At 38.5% G+C, this 20,333-nt stretch overlaps 1 protein-coding gene across 6 annotated transcripts in view; it reads right to left on the bottom strand.

Moving 5' to 3' along the window:
• Nucleotides 1-20,333, bottom strand: part of ASH1L (ASH1 like histone lysine methyltransferase) — a 218,158-nt gene that overhangs the window by 65,753 nt on the left and 132,072 nt on the right. For all 6 annotated transcript variants that reach the window (XM_081219400.1, XM_081219399.1, XM_081219401.1 and 3 more), the window contains one exon: nucleotides 3,558-3,652. In XM_081219400.1, coding sequence (XP_081075526.1) covers nucleotides 3,558-3,652 — 95 coding nt within the window. The remainder of the gene's footprint in view (nucleotides 1-3,557; nucleotides 3,653-20,333) is intronic.

The following is a 20,333-nucleotide window of genomic DNA, read 5'->3' as shown; positions in this document are numbered from 1 at the left end:
AATATTGATGAAGTTCAATTTGTCTCTTTTTTTCTTTTGTTGTACATGATTTTGGTGTCAGACACCTAAGAAATTATTACCTAATCCAAGGTCACAAAGATTTACTCTTATGCTTTCTTCTAAGAGTTTTATAATTTTAGCTCTTATATTTAGGTTGATGATCCATTTTGAGTTACTTTATCCTTTTGTATGTCCATATCCAGCTATCACAGTAACCATCTGTTAAAAAGACCATGCTTTCCTCATTGAACTGTTGTGGCACTGTTGTAAAAAATCAATTGACTAAAAATGTAAAGTATAATATACATTTTGATAAATGAGTATTTATCATAAGAAGTAAATCTTTTTGAAGTGCATTTCTCTAAAGATAAAGAAACCTGATTTCATTAAAAATTAAAAAAATAAGTATTACCTTCCATTTATTGAATGACTCCATTGATGATAAGATGCATTATTATTTTATCTGTATAACTATTTTATTCACATAACTAGTATCGCAAAGACAGAGATGAACCTAGGTCTGGCTGACTCAAAGTCATGCTCTTTGTTTACATGATACTGGAAGTGAACTGTTTGAAACAGCTGACTGGCCTCCCTCCCTATCCTAATCACAAATTATTATCTGAACAACAAAACAGCACTGTCCAGAAAAAAATTTTTTATCCTGTAACAGCCTGATTTTATGTCTTGTTTCACAGGAAAAAACACCCACTACTTGGACAGGTTTTTCCATTATTTACTTAATTTGCAGACCACTGAGTACAGATTAATCTTAGTAAGAGACTAAAGTGGGGACTTAGAGAGAGAAAATCTTTTTTTTTTTTTTGGCGGTACGCGGGCCTCTCACTGTTGTGGCCTCTCCCGTTGTGGAGCACAGGCTCCGGACGCGCAGGCTCAGCGGCCATGGCTCACGGGCCTAGCCGCTCCGCGGCATGTGGGATCTTCCAGGACCGGGGCACGAACCCGCGTCCCCTGCATTGGCAGGTGGACTCTCAACCACTGCGCCACCAGGGAAGCCCGAGAGAGAAAATCTTTATTTAAATTAAGGGATTTCCATTCTGGACCTCTTAACCACTATTCATGCCAGATATGTGACAGAAATATTGGCCTATCTTATTCATCTCATCTCCCTTGGAATTAACTGACTCTATCACCCCCTTGAATAGTCAGAGCTTCTTTCCAAAATCTGAGTTATGAATTAGCCAATTTCCCATCCAGAGCAAAACCAGTGAGACCAAAATGGTCATGTTTTCCTTTACACAGAACTTTTAAAATTACCTCTTATTTTCAAAGCCTATTTGTCAGTAGCACGTTCTAGGAAATAGCTAAATCTGCTGAGAATCTTCTTCCATTGATATGACCTCACTATTAAAAACAAAAGGCTCTTTCAAAAGAACTTTGGCACTAAGCCCAGAGAATACGGAGCTTACTTACTCTTACCTTTTTTAAGTAAGCAATAGTACAGTTATCTAGCTGAGAATTAAACCTTGTAACGCTATGTTGTACTTAAACTGTTCTCTAGCCACCCAATACAGAAAAAATTAAAGCAAACAAATCTTTATTGCAGAACTTGTCTACCCCTGTTGCTTTAAATACATTGCTGGCGCTGGGCCCTCTGGGGAGAAAAAAAGGAACTAGATAATCATAACACACAGAAAAGCCCCATAGTCAAGAGAGTCAAGAGTCATAGTTGAAGAGAACACTAAAAGCACCGGATCAACATCTACTACACAAGTAAGTTGTTCCTGGAAAAAAAATTCTCATCCTATGTTCAATTATGTATTCTAATTTCTCCTTTTCTTTCATTGTATAACCAATATTTGTTAAACTTCTATTATGTACAAAGCATGGGGAAATCAAAGGAGAATAAGAAAGACAAATGATCCTGTGCTCCTAGAGCTTATAATCTGGTGGAGGAGACATTACTAAATGAGTAAACAAATATAGTAATTATAGATTACAGAAAGAAGTAAACAGGGTGCTGTGATACAGACTTGATATAGAGGAAGGAACCCTCTTTTGTAGGATAATCAGGAAAAAAATTTTAAAGAAAATAATATTTAAGCTGATACTGACATTTAGCTCATCCTCAAAGGATGAGAAGAAATCCACCATGGGAAGTTTGAAGAAGAGCTTTGCAGGCAATGGTAATAATAAGCATAATGATCTTTTGGTTGGAAAGAGTTTGGTATGGTCTAGAATCTGAAAGAAGGCCAGCATGACACACAATACAGTGATTATAAGGGAAATATGGGAAACAACAGAGGCAGAAAAATTAGGTAGTCAGGAACCACATCATTCCCAAGAGTTGGGGTAAGGAGTTTATAGTTTAATGGTGAGCCACTGAAAGGTTTTAAGTACGATTTAGTTTAAGTTATAAAATCATTTCCCTTTTTACTGTGTGGAGAGTAGATTGGAAGGGAGCAAGAATGGAAGTGGACAGATCTGTTAGAAGGCTATTGCAATGGCCTGAGCAAAAGATAATAGTGTCATGGGGGCTTCCCTGGTGGCGCAGTGGTTGAGGGTCCGCCTGCCGATGCACGGGACACGGGTTCGTGCCCGGGTCCGGTAAGATCCCACATGCCGCGGAGCGGCTGGGCCCGTGAGCCATGGCCGCTGAGCCTGCGCGTCCGGAGCCTGTGCTCCACAACGGGAGAGGCCACAACAGTGAGAGGCCCGTGTACCGCAAAAAAAAAAAATAGTGTCATGGACTTGAATAATGGCAATGGAATTTGAAGAGAAGTAGGATATATTTCAAGGATGAAAATAACATAACTTGGAGATGGACTGGATGAGGCCAATCCAGGAAATCCAGGATGCCTTCTAGGTACACTTTACTTATCTGATAAGCTCAATAGTATGATCCTGGAAGGTATTATTTTTAAAATGCTAAACAGAGACTTGAATTTTCTCCAGAAATAAACAGAGAGATAAATCTTCACCAATTTTCAAGCATAAAGCGAAAGAGAGGCATGGACATATATACACTACCAAACGTAAGGTAGATAGCTAGTGGGAAGCAGCCGCATAGCACAGGGAGATCAGCTCGGTGCTTTGTGACCGCCTGGAGGGGTGGGATAGGGAGGGTGGGAGGGAGATGCAAGAGGGAGGGGATATGGGAACATATGTATATGTATAACTGATTAAAAAAAAATCAGTAAACACACACACACAAATTTTCAAGCATATAAACAATCAGAAAAAGCAGTGGACCCTTTTCCTTTGATTATTACATATCCACAAATCATCTCCCTTTGAACACAGAAAACACTTGAAACTGAAGTAATGAATAGTTGGGTTTTCCTAGATGACTTACTTAGAGAATCAAATGTTACAGATATAGTGTTGTTTATTGAAACTCCGGTGAATAAGATTTACGTCATTTTGACCCCTAGACGGCAAAAGGGTTTGCAAAATTCTTCAAAGTAACTATAATTAAATGGTAAAGACTTGACCCCACTGGAGATGTAGAAATAATAAGAACACAAAGACATTTCACCCAAACTCAAGAAATACCATTTCTTCTCAGTAATATATTCTGTATACTGAGTACTCACCGACATGAATGGGGGCTGGGAATAATCCATATTCATGCTCTCCCGGAGTGTATTCCAGCTTCTCTTTCTTTAATTGGATCAATCGGCTCTTTGGGCTGTGATTAGAAAAGAATGGAAAACAGTGAGAGGCAATGAAATTTCCTTTTGTGGTAAAATAGAAAAAAAAAAATCACTCTATCGAAAATTTGTTTTAGTGGTGATCATTTTGTAATCGAATCACTATGTTGTACCTCTGGAACTAACATAGTGTTGTAGGTCAATTATATTCAATTTAAGAGAATGCAATACTATTTTGAGTTAAAAATCACCTTTATAAATATAATAAGGAATGAACTTGGCTTCACAGTAATTTATGCAAAAATACTGGGGGGGCTTTAATTAATTTAAAAATGTTTATGTAATCCAATTGAGCTATAGATAAGATTTCATAAAGTAGCAAAATTCCAAATTCACAATTTAGAGTGATAGTTTTTTTTAAGTGTAGCTACAAAAGTATGTTATTTTTCTATAATTCTGATTCCAAACTAGTCATTTCATGTGACTCTCATAAAAAGGGACAAAGAAAATTAACAATAACAAATGGTTTATGTGCATGAACTATTTTGTGTGACTTGTTCTACATGTCAAAAATAGTTGACTTATATACATATCTGGTTTGTAAATAAAATTGTGAATAGGGGAAAAAAAGCGAGTATTTGTTTTAACAGTGGCTTAAATTTTAAACCCGTTTTTTTGGGGGGGGAGGGATACTAAGTATTTTCATATATTTTTAAAATCCGAATTTCTGGAATTGTCTTTTAGGAATTATACATAAGATGCATTCTCCAATGCATCTCCAATGCACTAGCATTCTCCAACAGTTTTGCAGAAGGAACCTAAATTTCAGATCTGATCATAAGGACTGCCTTATATTTGGTTAATGATTTATAAAGTACTTTCACATATTATCATTTATGTCAATCCCGTGAAGTAGGTAAGAAATGTTAACTCTAGTTTACAGATTTGAAAACTGATGCCCTACAAGGATAAATGACTTGCTTTAATTTTTGTAGCTGGCAAGGAGATTTAAGATGAAAACCTTAGTTTCTTGCTAAACTCCTATTCATTTACTATTCTTTTTATTTTATTCCACCATGTCCCATCAGCTTTTACCTCTTCCACTCATCTTACTGGGTCTGTGTTCCTAATGTTTGTTATGAGATTAAAACCTGAAGAGATTTCACAGACACATAAAAGGAAGGGAAAAAAAGAAGGGAGGAAAAAGGAAACGAGAAAAAGAGGAGAGCCTCATTCAGTCGACTCTGATTTTATTTTGGCTTAAAGTGCCAGTAAATAAAGCAAGGTGGATATATTTCTTTCATGAATTATGACATACTGCCTTTCAAAAAACAAGTCTAGTCTATTATATCTTGTAACAAGTAGGTATGTTAATACACACTTTGCAGATGAGAAAATTGAGACCCAAAGAAGTAAGTTATTTATAGAACCTTTAGTTCTTATTTGAAGACTGGTTCTTTCTAGTGAATCATTCATTTATTTATTCAACAATTACTGAGCACTCATTAAGTCCAGGCCCTGTTCCAAGTACTAAGAAACAGTGGGGAAAAAGACAGTTTACTTGGGTAGATATACAATAAGGAAATAACAAAAACTAAGAAAATGAAAAAATAAAACCCAGAAAATAATAAATGCTAGGCAAATAATTAAAATGTGATGAATAGCAAGTAATTTGGGAAGGCTTTTCTAAGGAAGTGACATTAAGCTAAAATGTAAATGCTACTGATACTCAGGAGAGGATCTGGGAAATGGAAGATCAGGCAGAGGAAATAGCTGGTATAAGATGAAAGCTTAAATGAGATTGGAGAATTAGAAGAAATGAAAGGAGGCTGAAGCAGTCCAGGTAAAGTTAGAAACTAAGTCATGTAAAAGTTTAAAGCCAGTGGTAAGTAGTTTGGGGGACAGTTACAAAGAAGGAAAGGAAAGATGCTAGACTGTTCTACTTATATCTAAAGACCACTTTTCTCATTTTAAAAAAGTGGCCCCAAAAATGATTGTGAACACAAAGATGCATTTTTTAACCAACTAAAAGCTATATTTCTTCATCATCAAAGTCAAATAGATCAAGAAAACAACTGTGTCTAGAACCAAGCACTCGGCATGAAAGAAAATTTGGTCTACACCTTACTAGATTCAAGACATATCCAAACTACTTAAAGAAATACATAAAAGTTTTCATCCAGCTAACATAGGAATGGAAGCAAAACTGGTATTTTACCCTGGTGCCAAAGGGTAAGCAAGCATATAGGGGGCAGTAGTCGCAAAAGAAAATACCTGGCACCCTGAAGTGAACAAACAAGCAAAATCACAAAAAAATTCAGGGTTACCTGCATAGTTTTACGCCCTCAAATAAATGAAACCTTGAATATATCCTATCAATTACCAACTGATTCCCTAAAAAACTCAAATTTATCCTTGATTTTGCAATGCTGATACCTAAGATGCATGACATCATTATGGATATGATAATCATGTGAGAAACTGTTTTCCTAGGTCTTAGCCAAGTCTGACTTTGGTTCTAATTTAGACATAACCATTTATTTCCGTGTTGGTTACAACAACATGGAAAGCTCTCTCATTGTTTTAAATACTCCATTCTGTGTGAGCTCTGAGGAGTGGTATATTAAGAGAGAGAATGTGGTTGTCTCTGTCAGTTTGTCTTGGAGATTCTGAACATTCCTGGCATTTTCTGTGGTATTCATTTGTGTGCCACTATCAGTTCAAATCACAGGAGAAAATCTTTATACCTGTAGGAATAAAGAGTAGCCATTTCAGATACAAAACTGCCGTAACTCACAGTAGTCTGGACAGAAAAAAAAAAAAAAAAAAAGTTGCTGACAGGTGTTTACTCTAGCCTATGGCTGAAGTTGCAAAAATGAGACTACTAAGTGCTATGTATAAGTGTGTAAATGAAAAAAACTCTTTTGCCTTTATTGTCAAAAGAAGTTAGTTTGCCTTTCACAATGTTCTATTTATAAATGTAACCAATTCGGTATTTGTGGCCAACTTTCTCTCTCTTTGGTAGATTATTAGTTTTAATAATTTATCACTTGGATGGGAGGATATCTAATTAAAACAGGCAAATCCACCATCATATGGGAGAAAAATATATGATTATTAAAGGAAAAATATAAAAAGTTAGTGTTCCTAATCATCATTGATTGCTATTATGCAATTAATGCTATTATGTTTATCTTAAATATTGTCTACAGTCATTTCTTGGCTTTAGGCATTTATCATCTTATTTTCAAATCTTGTCAACTCTAATCTAGGCCCAAAACTCAAAATAATAAAACTATTAAGATGTCTTTTATACTCAAACTATCTTAGAAGTATCCCAGACAGCTGGTAAGTCACACCAAGGACTTACTCCCACACTTGTTTTTTTTTATTTATTTTTTTGCCACACTGTGTGGCTTGCAGAACTTCCCTGACCAGGGATAGAACCTTTGCCCCGTGCAGTGGCAGTATGGAATCTTAACCACTGGACCACCAGGGAAGTCCCTGACATATTTTTAATTTTTTAATAAAGTGAATGCTGTTTTTAAAAAATTTTTATTTATTTTATTTATTTTTGGCTGCACTGGGTCTTTGCTGCTGTGCATGGGCTTTTCTCTAGTTGTGGCAAGCAGGGGCTACTCTTCCATGCAGTGTGCAGGCTTCTCACTGCGGTGGCTTCTCTTGTTGCGGAGCACAGGCTTCAGTAGTTATGGCACATGGGCTCAGTACTTGTGGCTCGCGGGCCCTAGAGCACAGGCTCAGTAGTTGTGGCACACGGGCTTAGTTGCTCTTAGTTGCTTAGTTGCTTATATGGGATCTTATCGGACCAAGGCTCAAACCTGTGTCCCCTGCACTGGCAGGCAGATTCTTAACCACTGTGTCACCAAGGAAGTCCCATTGTGTACTTTTAAGACTGGAGAAAAGTACACTAATGTTCCTATACTTGATTGGAACAGTAACTGTCAAAAATTTTATCCTCTTTATCAAGAACTTTTTTCCCCCCTAGGTTTGAAATCCTTGTCAGTTAGTGACAATCATAACATGTATTTTACTGGATGCATTAGAAGAGTATGGAGAATTGTCAGTGTCTTACCTTTCTATAATGTTTTCATTCTCTGAGCAATTTTTGGTTAAATCTTTATGACTAAGACTGCTGGAAGAAGTATCAAAAAACCCTCAGTAAATGATAATCTCAGTTATTTTTGACTAATGATACTAGTGGCAATAAGATTATGGGTACAGATTTCCCTGTACGTTATAACTGATAGCATCACCTTAAACAGATACTTGTTAGACTGTAAAAAGGGACAGAGCTAGAATTTCCAGGAAATTTTTAGCCAGGAAACAAACGATTTTGTGAAAACAGACTGTTCAACTCAAGATCAGCAAAATAAGAATTACCTAGCACTATAAAACTGATTTAACTGTAGTAAATATTATATTTTAATGAGTGTATAATAAAGACCTTTTCTTTCTTCTTAATCTTTCTATATAACCCTGAAGTTATTAGGTGATCACTGTACACACTGGAATTAAATACTTTTAAACTGGTATACTGTTCCAAAGCATTAAATTAAGAAAAAAAAATCCTGTAAATGTTCCTAATATAAATTATAAGCCTACAGGAGAACTTAATAAAATTTCTGTTTAAAAAAAAATACATGCTGATTGGTCAAACCTAAAAAACTGTTCACAATATTATATATACGGTCACACCTTACCTTATTTTACTGCACTTTGCAGGTACTGTGGTTTTTTTTTTTTTTTTTTTTTTCTTTTTGCGGTATGCGGGCCTCTCACTGTTGTGGCCTCTCCCGTTGCGGAGCACAGGCTCCGGACGCGCAGGCCCAGCGGCCATGGCTCACGGGCCCAGCCGCTCCGCGGCATATGGGATCCTCCCAGACCGGGGCACGAACCCGTATCCCCTGCATCGGCAGGCGGACTCTCAACCACTGCGCCACCAGGGAGGCCCTATACTGTGTTTTTTTTTATTACAAATTGAAAGTTTTGTGGCAACCCTGCTAGGAGCAATCTGTTGTGCCATTTTTCCAAGGGCATTCTCTCACTTCTTGTCTCTGTGTCACATTTTGGTAATTCTCACAATATTTCAAACTTTTTCATTATTATATTTGTTATGGTGATCTGTGATCAGTGATCACTGATGTTACTCTTGTAATTGTTTTGGGGAGCCTCAAACCATGTCCATATAAGACGGTGAACTTAATAAATGCTGTATGTGCTCTGACTGCTCTACCAGCTAGCCAATCCCCACCACCCCCGTCTCCCACCCCCCCACCCAATGCCCCGTCTCTCTCCCTTTCCTCAGGCCTCCCTATCCCCTGAGACACAGCAATATTGAAATTAGGCCAACTAATAACCCTACAGTGGTCTCTAAGAGTTCCAGTGAAAGGAAGAGTTGCACGTCTCTCACTTTAAATCAAAAGCTAGAAATGATTAAGCTTAGTGAGGAAGGCAATGCCTTAAGTGGAGACAGCCTGAAAGCTAGACCTCTTGCGCCAAACAGTTAGCCAAGCTGTGAATGAAAAGGAAAAGTTCTTGAAGGAAATTAAAAGTGCTACTCCAGTGAACACACAAGTGATAAGAAAGTAGAACAGCCCTATTGCTGACATGGAGAAAGTTTGAGTGGTCTGGATAGAAGGTCAAACCAGCCACAACATTCCCATAAGCCAAAGTCTAATCCAGAGCAAGGCCCTAACTCTCTTCAGTTCTGTGAAGGCTGAGATGTGAAGCAGTTGCAGAAAAAAAACTTGAAGCTAGCAGAGGTTGGTTCATGAGGTTTAACATCGAAGTACAAGGTGAAGCAGCGAGTGCTGATGTACAAGCTACAGCAAGTTATCCAGAAGACCTAGCTAAGATCATTAATGAAGGTGGCTACACGAAACAACAGATTTTCAGTGTAGATGAAACAGCCTTATACTGGAGGAAGATGCCATCTAGGACTTCATAGCTAGAGAGAAGTCAGTGCCTGGCTCAAAGGTTCAAAGGACAGGCTGACTCTCTCTTGTTAGAGGCTAATGCAGCCGGTGACTTTAAGTTGAAGCCAGTGCTCATTTACCATTCCAAAAATCCTAGGGTCCTTTCGAATTATGCTAAATCTACTCTGCCTCTGCTCTTTCAAATGGAACAACAAAGCCTGGACGACAGCACATCTGTTGACAAAACCCACTGTTGAGACCTACTGCTCAGGAAAAAAAGATTCCTTTCAAAACACTACTGCTCATTGACAATGCACCTGGTCACCCAAGAGCTCTGATGGAGATGTACAACGAGATTAATGTTGTTTTCATGCTGGCTAGCACAGCATCCACTCTGCAGCCCATGGATCAAGGAGTAATTTCCACATTCAAGTCTTATTATTTAAGAAATACATTTCATAAGGCTACAGCTGCCACAGATAATGATTCCTCTGATGGATCTGGGCAAAGGAAATTGAAAACCTTCTGGAAAAGATTCTAGATGCCATTAAGAACATTTGTGGTTCACAGGAGGAGGTCAAAATATCAACATTAACAGGAGTTTGGAAGTCGTTCCCAACCCTCATGGGTGACTTTGAGGGGTTCAAGACTTCAGTGTAGGAAGTAACTGCAGATGTGTTGGAAATAGCAAGAGAACTAGAAATAGAAGGGGAGCCTGAAGGTGAGACTGAACTGCTGCACTCTCGTGGTAAAATTTTCACGGATGAGGAGCTGCTTCGTATGGATGAGCAAAGAAAGTGGCTTCTTGAGATGGAATCTACTCCTGGTGAAGACGCTGTCAAGATTTTGTTGAAATGGCAACAAAAGATTTAGAATATTACATAAACTTAGTTGCTAAGGCAGTGACAGGGTTTGAGAGGATTGACTCCAATTTTGAAAGAAGTTCTGTGGGTAAAATGCTATCAAAGAGTACTGCATGGGGCTTCCCTGGTGGCGCAGTGGTTAAGAGTCCGCCTGCCGATGCAGGGGACACGGGTTCGTGCCCCGGTCCGGGAAGATCCCACGTGCCGCCGAGTGGCTGGGCCCGTGAGCCATGGCCGCTGAGCCTGCGCGTCCAGAGCCTGTGCTCCGCAACGGTTGAGGCCACAACAGTGAGAGGCCCGCGTACCGAAAAGAAAAAAAAAAAAAAAAAAAAAGAGCACTGCATGAGAGAAAAAAAAAAGAGTACTGCATGCTGCAGAGAAATCATTCATGAAAGGAAGAGTCAAAGATGCAGCAAACTGCACTGCTGCCTTGTCTTTAGAAACTGCCTCAGCCACCCCAGCCTTCAGCAACCACCACCCTGATCAGTCAGCAGCCATCAGCATCGAGGCGAGGCCCTCTATCAGCAAAAAGATTACAACTCGCTGAAGATTCAGATGACGGTTAGCACTTTTTAGCAATATTTTTTAATTAAGGCATGTACATTGTTTTTTTAGACACAATGCTATTGCACACTTAATAGACTACAGTATAGTGTAAATATATCTTTCACATGTGCTGGGAAACCAAGACCTCCGTGTGACTCCCTTTCTTGCAATATTCACTTCATTGCAGTGGTCTGGTATTGAACCTGCAGTGTCTCTGAGGTATGCCTGTGTACATATAATGTAAACTGCTTTTTATGCTCCTATTTCGAAAAACCCATTTTCCTTCCTATGTGCAAAACACCCAGTTCTTCCCTACTGTGAGTTTCTTTCCTGTGTATCGCCTTACTTTTACACAGAACACTTGACTTCTGACACCTCTGGTCATAAAATGTGTGGAAGTTTTTCACGACGTCAACCAATTCTCTTCACACCAGCTAGGTGTCCTAAAATTTAACTCAAGTCTAACACTACCTACCTGGAGACACTGTCAGATCCCACAGGTTAAGGGCTCAGTCTCACAAGACTGCCTCCACTCTACCTCAGATGTCAACTGAAAACAGTAAGTCCCCAGTTTATACACAACTTATATCCTACAAATTGGAGGTCCTCATTACCCCCTCTCTCAGGTCTGATTAATTTGCTATAGCTGGTCACCAGTCACAGAACTCAGGGAAACACTTACTTACGTTTACCAGCTTATTAAAGGATATGATAAAGGATACAGGTGAACATCCAGATGGAAGAGATGCATAGGCAAAGTATGTAGGAAGAGGTGTAGAGCTTCCATTACCTCTCTGGGTGTGTCACTCTCCTTGTACCTCCAATTGTTCACCAACCTGGAAGATCTCTGAACTCTGTACTACTGGGATTTTATAGAGGCTTTCTAACATAGGCATGATCAATTATTAACTCAAATTTCCAGGCCCTCTCCCTTTTCCGGAGGATGGCAGGATGGGGCTGAAAATTCCAAACTTCTAATCATGGCTTGGACTTTCTGATGACCAAGGGCCATCCAGGAGCCCACCCAGAGATGCCTTTTAGAAAAAAAAAGATGCTCATAGTGCTCTTATCACTTAGGAATTTACAAGGGTTTTAGGAGCCCTGTGTCAGGGATAGAGTCAAAGACAAATATTAGAACAAGAGACGTTCCAAAATTTTCCTATCCCTTAGGAAATTATAAGGATTTTAGGAGTCCTGTATCAGAAACTGGGGGCAGAGACCAACAAATATATTTTCTATTACCTAACGGTTTCTATACTTTTTATGACCATGTAGTTATATTATGTAGGTTCAGTATGATATATAATTGGATAAACCAAATTTGTAACCATGAAGAATCTTATTTAATTTTATATGACAAGATCACTAATAAGGACAAGATGTATACTTCATAAGCGTAAATGATACCTATAGAGTCCTCTCAGGAAACTGGCCTGCTATTTATTCTATGGCTTATGGAATCCCATAATTTAAAGGGAGTAAGAAATGTCACTCTTGGCAGGTCGGAAACACTGAAAAATAGGGGGTTTTAAAGTAAGAGGATTTTCCTACAGGGACTTCCCTGGTGGTCCAGTGGTTAAGAATCCACCTTCCAATTCAGGAGACATGGGTCTGATCCTTGGTCGGGGAACAAAGATCCCACATGCCGCGGGGCAACTAAGCCTGCGCGCCACAACTAGAGAGCCCATGAGCCACAGCTACTGAGCCCGTGTGCTCTGGAGCCTGCACGCCGCAACAAGACAGCCCGGGTGCCACAACTAGACAAGTCCGAGCGCCACAACGAAGACCCAGCGCAGCCAAATAAAATAAAACAAAATGGGGCTTCCCTGGTGGCGCAGTGGTTGAGAGTCTGCCTGCTAATGCAGGGGACACGGGTTCGTGCCCCAGTCCGGGAAGATCCTACATGCTGCGGAGCGGCTGGGCCCGTGAGCCATGGCCACTGAGCCTGTGCTCCGCAACAGGAGAGGCCACAACAGTGAGAGGCCCGCAAAAAAAACTAATAATAATAATAAAAAAATAAAAAATAAATTAAAAAAATTTAAAAAATGAAATAAAATAAGATGGGATTTTCCTACAGCTATAGGTCTCCCATGTGAAATTTGATAGAGGAGAGTTGGAAGGCTTTTGGTTCCTCATCTTTGTAGGTGAGTTGATAAGGGCAATAAAATACTTCTGACAGAAAAGTAACTTAAAACTTTTATAAAGGTTTCCAACCAGTAGCTGATTCTGAACCCTTAGAAACATGTTGCTCTAGTTGCTATAATCATATTACAAGGATATTTTTGTATATTAATTAATAATATACTGTATATATCAATATATGTAAATAAAATTGGCCTTATTTTACATCAAATTAATGATACTTAATCAGAAATCACTGAACAAATATATGTGGTAAGAGATATACACCATGACCAAGTTGGATTCATTCCAGAGTCACAAGAATGGTTCAACATACTCAAATCAATCAATGTGATACACCACATCAACAAAAGAAAAGATAAAAACCACATGATCAACTCAATAGATGCAGAAAAAGCATTCAATAAAGTTCAACACCCATTCATGATAAAAACTCTTACCAAACTGGGTACAGACGGAATATATCAACATAATAAAAGCTATTTATGACAATCCCAGAGTCAATATAATACTCAACAGTGAAAAGCTGAAAGCTTCCCACTAAAATCTGTAACAAGACAAGGATGCCCACTCTTACCACTTCTCTTAACATAGTATTGGAAGTCTTAGCCATAGCAATCAGACAAGAAAAAGAAATAAAAGGTATTCAAATTGGTAAAACTGTCCTTAGATGCAGATGACATGATACTACATACAGAAAATCCTAGGACTTCCCTGGTGGTGCAGTGGTTAAGAATCCACCTGCCAATGCGTGGGACACGGATTTGAGCCGATCCAGAAAGATCCCAAATGCTGTGGACCAACTAAGCCCATGTGCCACAACTACTGAGCCTGCGCTCTACAGCCTGCAAGCCACAACTACTGAGCCCGCATGCCACAACTACTAAAGCCCGCGCGCCTAGAGCCCATGCTCTGCAGCAAGAGAAGCTACCGCAATGAGAAGCTCATGCACTGCAACAAAGAGTAGCCACCGCCTGCCGCAACTAGAGAAAGCCCGCGCACAGTAACGAAGACCAAACGCAGCCAATAAATAAATAAATAAATAAATAAATAAATAAATTTATATTTTAAAAAAAGAAATAGAAAACCCTAGAGGCTCCATACAAAAACTACTAAAACTGGTAAACGAATTCAGCAAGGTGGCAGGATACAAGAATTTCCAAAATATACAAACAGCTCACACAACGCAGTAACAAAAAACCAAACAACCCAATTGAAAAATGGGCAGAAGACCCAAATAGACATTTTTCCAAAGAAGACATACAGATGGCCAATAGGCAGATAAAAGATGCTTATCATCGCTAATTATTAGAGAAATGCAAATCAAAACTACAATGAGGTACCACTTCACACCAGTCAGAATGGCCATAAATAAAAAGTCTACAAACAATAAATGTTGGGGAGGGTGTGGTGAAAAGGGAACCCTCTTACACTGTAGGTGGGAAGGTAAACTGGTACAGCCATTACGGGAAACAGTATGGCAGTTCCTTAAAAAACTAAAAACAGAGTTGCCACATGATCCAGCAATCCTACTCCTGGGCATATATCCATACAAAACTATAATCCAAGAAGATACATGCACCCCCTATGTTCATAGCAGCATCACTGACAATAGCCAAGACATGGAAACAACCTAAAGGTCCACAACCTAAATGTCCACTGACAGATGAATGGATAAAGAAGATGTGGTGTGTGTGTGTATAACTATCTATCTATCTATCTATCTATCTATCTACGTATCTATCTACACACACAATGGAATAGTACTCAGCTATAAAAAAGAATGAAATAATGCCATTTGCAGCAACATGGATGCAACCAGAGATTATCATACTAAGTCAGAAAGAGAAAAGACAAATACCATATGATAATAACTTATATGTGGAATCTAAAATACAACACAAACATATCTAAGTAACAGAAACAGACTCACAGACATACAGAACACACTTGTGGTTGCCAAGGGGGTGGGGGTCGGGGAGGGAAGGATTCAGAGTTTGGGATTAGCAGATGCAAACTAGTATATACAGGATGGATAAACAACAAGGTCCTACTGTATAGCACAGAGAACTATATTTAATACACTGTGATAAACCATAATGGAAAAGAATATGAAAAGGTATATATATAACTGAGTCACTTTGCGTACAGCAGAAATTAACACAACTGTGTAAATCAAATGCTTATATTTCTATAAAATTTAAAAATATTTATGTGGTAAAATCTCCACCTTAGAGTGGAGACTTAACTACAAAGAGGAACTGAGGAAGTAAAACTGATACCTTGCACAAGAGCCATTTTGGATAAGTTATTGAATCTGTAACAGCTATTCCCCTAATTTTTGCAATGCTGATGTTTGAGGAGATACAATGTTATGATCTCTGTGAATATGATAATCATGTGAGAAATCTGCTAGATTTTCCCACCAAGAACAGACAACTGTATACTTAGTACTCTTATGTATGGGTTTCACTGAAAAACCTATTGCATTTTTCATATGAAGAATACTTGAAAATTTTTACTGGGGTATAGTTGACTTACAATGTTGCATTAGTTTCAGGTGTACAGCAAAGTGAATCTGTTATATACATATACATATATCCACTCTTCTTTAGATTCTTTTCCCATATAGGTCATTACACAGTATTGAGTAGAGTTCTCTGTGCTATACAGTAGGTCCTTATTAGTTATCTATTTTATATACAGTAGTGTGTATGTGTCAATCCCAATCTTCCAATTTATCCCCCTCCTCCCTTACCCCCCTGTAGCCATAAGTTTATTTTCTACATCTGTAACTCTATTTCTGTTTTGCAGATAAGTTCATTTGTAGCCTTTTTTTAGATTTCACATATAAGTGATATCATATGATATTTTTTTCTCTAACTTACTTCACTTAGTATGACAATCTCTAGGTCCATCCATGTTGCTGTAAATGGCATTGTTTCATTATTTTTTATGGCTGAGTAATATTTTATTGTATATATGTGACACATCTTCTTTATCCATTCCTCTATTGATGGACATTGAGGGTGGCTCCATGTCCTGGGTATTGTAAAAAGTGCTGCAATGCACACTGGGGTGCATGTATCTTTTTTCTTTTTTTTTTACTTTTTGAATTTTATTTTATTTTTTTATACAGCAGGTTCTTATTAGTCATCAATTTCATACACATCAGTGTATACATGCCAATCCTAATTACCCAATTCATCACCGCCCCCCGCCCCCTGCAGCTTTCCCCCCTTGGTGTCCATACGTTTGTTCTCTACATTGTGTCTCAACTTCTGCCCTGGAAACTGGTTCATTTGTACAATTTTTCTAGGTTCCACATACATGTGTTAACATATGATATTTGTTTTTCTCTTTCTGACTTACTTCACTCTGTATGACAGTCTCTAGATCCATCCACGTCTCAACAAATGACCCAATTTCATTCCTTTCTATGGCTGAGTAATATTCCATTGTGTAAATGTACCACATCTTCTTTATCCATTCGTCTGTCGATGGGCATTTAGGTTTCTTCCATGCCCTGGCTATTGTAAATAGTGCTGCAATGAACACTGGGGTGCATGTGTCTTTTTGAATTATAGTTTTCTCTGGGGATATGCCCAGTAGTGGGATTGCTGGATCATATGGTAATTCTATTTTTAGTTTTTTATTTTTTATTTTTTTTTATTTTTTATTTTTTTTATTTTTATTTTTTTTCCTGCAGTACGCGGGCCTCTCGTTGTGGCCTCTCCCGTTACAAAGCACAGGCTCCGGACGCGCAGGCTCAGCGGCCATGGCTCACGGGCCTAGCCGCTCTGTGGCATGTGGGATCTTCCCGGACTGGGGCACGAACCCGCGTCCCCTGCATCGGCAGGCGGACTCCCAACCACTGCGCCACCAGGGAAGCCCCTATTTTTAGTTTTTTAAAGAACCTCCATACTGTTCTCTGTAGTGGCTGTATCAATTTACATTCCCACCAACAGTGCAAGAAGGTTCCCTTTCCTCCACACCCTCTCCAGCATTTGTTGTTTGTACATTTTCTGATGATGCCCATTCTAACCGGTGTGAGGTGATATCTCATTGTAGTTTTTTTTTTTTTTTCTTTTTTTTGCGGTACGCGGGCCTCTCACTGCTGTGGCCTCTCCCGTTGCAGAGCACAGGCTCAGGACGCGCAGGCTCAGCGGCCATGGCTCACAGGCCCAGCCGCCCTGCAGCATGTGGGATCTTCCCGGACCGGGGCACGAACCCGTTCCCCTGCATCGGCAGGCAGACTCTCAACCACTGCGCCACCAGGGAAGCCCTCATTGTAGTTTTGATTTGCATTTCTCTAACAATTAGTGATGTTGAGCAGCTTTTCATGTGCTTCTTGGCCATTTGTATGTCTTCTTTGGAGAAATGTCTATTTAGGTCTTCTGCCCATTTTTGGATTGAGTTGTTTGTTTCTTTAATATTGAGCCGCATGAGCTGTTTATATATTTTGGAGATTAATCCTTTGTCCGTTGATTCATTTGCAAATATTTTCTCCCATTCTGAGGGTTGTCTTTTTGTCCTGTTTATTGTTTCCTTCGCTGTGCAAAAGCTTTTAAGTTTCATTAAGTCCCATTTGTTTATTTTTGTTTTTATTTCCATTACTCTAGGAGGTGGATCAAAAAAGATCTTGCTGTGATTTATGTCAAAGAATGTTCTTCCTATGTTTTCCTCTAAGAGTTTTATAGTGTTCGGTCTTAAATTTAGGTCTCGAATCCACTTTGAGTTTATTTTTGTGTATGGTGTTAGGGAATGTTCTAATTTCATTCTTTTACATGTAGCTGTCCAGTTTTCCCAGCCACTTATTGAAGAGACTGTCTTTTCTACATTGTATATCCTTGCCTCCTCTGTCATAGACTAGTTGACCATAGGTGAATGGGTTTATCTCTGGGCCTTCTATCTTGTTCCACTGATCTATGTTTCTGCTTTTGTGCCAGTACCATATTGTCTTGATTAATGTAGCTTTATACTATAGTCTGAAGTCAGGGAGTCTGATTCCTCCAGCTCTGTTTTTTTTTCCCTCAAGACTGCTTTGGCTATTCAGGGTCTTTTGTGTCTCCATAAAATTTTAAGACTTTTTCTTCTACTTCTGTAAAAAAAAGCCATTGGTAATTTGACAGGGATTCCACTGAATCTGTAGATTGCTTTGGGTAGTATAGTCATTTTCACAATATTGATTCTTCCAATCCAAGAACATGGTATATCTCTCCATCTCTTGGTATCATCTTTAATTTCTTTCATCAGTGTCTTATGGTTTTCTGCATACAGGTTTTTTGTCTCCCTAGGTAGGTTTATTCCTAGGTATTTTATTCTTTTTGTTCCAGTGGTAAATGGGAGTGTTTCCTTAATTTCTCTTTCAGATTTTTCATCATTAGTGTATAGGAATGCAAGAGAGTTCTGTGCATTATTTTTATATCCTGCAACTTTACCAAATTCATTGATTAGCTCTAGTAGTTTTCTGGTGGCATTTTTAGGATTCTCTATGTATAGTGTCATGTCATCTGCAAACAGTGACAGTTTTACTTCTTTTTTTCCAATTTGTATTCCTTTTATTTCTTTTTCTTCTCTGATTGCCGTGGCTAGGACTTCGAAACCTATGTTGAATAATAGTGGTGAGAGTGGACATCCTTGTCTTGTTCCTGATCTTAGAGGAAATGCTTTCAGTTTTTCACCATTGAGAATGACGTTTGCTGTGGGTTTGTCATATATGGCCTTTATCATGTTGAGGTAGGTTCCCTCTATTCCCACTTTCTGGAGAATTTTTATCATAAATCGGTGTTGAATTTTGTCAAAAGCTTTTTCTGCATCTATTGAGATGATCATATGGTTTTTATTCCTCAATTTGTTAACATGGTGTATCACACTGATTGATTTGCATATATTGAAGAATCCTTGCATGCCTGGGATAAATCCCACTTGATCATGGCGTATGGTCCTTTTAATGTGTTGTTGGATTCTGTTTGCTAGTATTTTGTTGAGGATTTTTGCATCTATATTCATCAGTGATATTGGTCTGTAATTTTCTTTTTTTGTAGTATCTTTGTCTGGTTTTGGTCAGTGTGATGGTGGCCTCACAGAATGAGTTTGGGAGTGTTCCTTCCTCTGCAGTTTTTTGGAAGAGTTTGACAAGGATGGGTGTTAGCTCTTCTCTAAATGTTTGATAGAATTCACCTGCGAAGCCATCTGGTCCTGGACTTTTGCTTGTTGGAAGATTTGTAATCACAGTTTCAATTTCATTACTTGTAATTGGTCCGTTCATATTTTCTGTTTCTTCCTGGTTCAGTCTTGGAAGGTTATATACCTTTCTAAGAATTTGTCCATTTCTTCCAGGTTGTCCGTTTCAGTGGCATAGAGTTGCTTGTAGTAGTCTCTTAGGATGCTTTGTATTTCTGCGGTGTCTGCTGTAACTTCTCCTTTTTCATTTCTAAGTTTGTTGATTTGAGTCCTCTCCCTCTTTTTCTTGATGAGTCTGGCCAGTGGTTTATCAATGTTGTTTATCTTCTCAAAGAACTAGCTTTTAGTTTTATTGACCTTTGCAATTGTTTTCTTTGTTTCTATTTCATTTATTTCTGCTCTGATCTTTATGATTTCTTTCCTTCTGCTAACTTTGGGTTTTGTTTGTTCTTCTTTCTCTAGTTTCTTTACGTGTAAGGTTAGGCCGTTTATTGGAGATTTGTCTTATTTCTTGAGGTAGGCTTGTATAGCTATAAACTTCCCTCTTAGAACTGCTCTTGCTGCATCCCATAGGTTTTGGATCATTGTGCTTTCATTGTCATTTGTCTCTAGGTATTTTTTGATTTCCTCTTTGATTTTTTCAGTGATCTCTTGGTTATTTAGTAGCATATTGTTTAGCCTCCATGTGTTTGTGTTTTTTACGCTTTTTTCCCCTGTAATTCATTTCTAATCTCATAGCGTTGTGGTCAGAAAATATGCTTGATATGATTTCAATTTTCTTAAATTTACTGAGGCTTGATTTGTGACCCAAGATGTGATCTATCCTGGAGAATGTTCCGTGCACACTTGAGAAGAAAGTGTAATCTGCTGTTTTTGGATGGAATGTCCTATAAATATCAATTAAATCTATCTGGTCTATTGTGTCACTTAAAGCTTCTGTTTCCTTATTTTCATTTTGGATGATCTGTCCATTGGTGTAAGTGAGGTGTTAAACTCTCCACTATTATTGTGTTACCGTTGATTTCCTCTTTTATTTTTTTATTTTT

This window comes from Mesoplodon bidens (genome assembly GCF_964165515.1).
Source record: "Mesoplodon bidens genome assembly, chromosome: 2".
NCBI classification, from domain to species: Eukaryota; Metazoa; Chordata; class Mammalia; order Artiodactyla; family Ziphiidae; genus Mesoplodon; species Mesoplodon bidens.
This window is presented reverse-complemented; position numbering and strand designations above follow the sequence as displayed.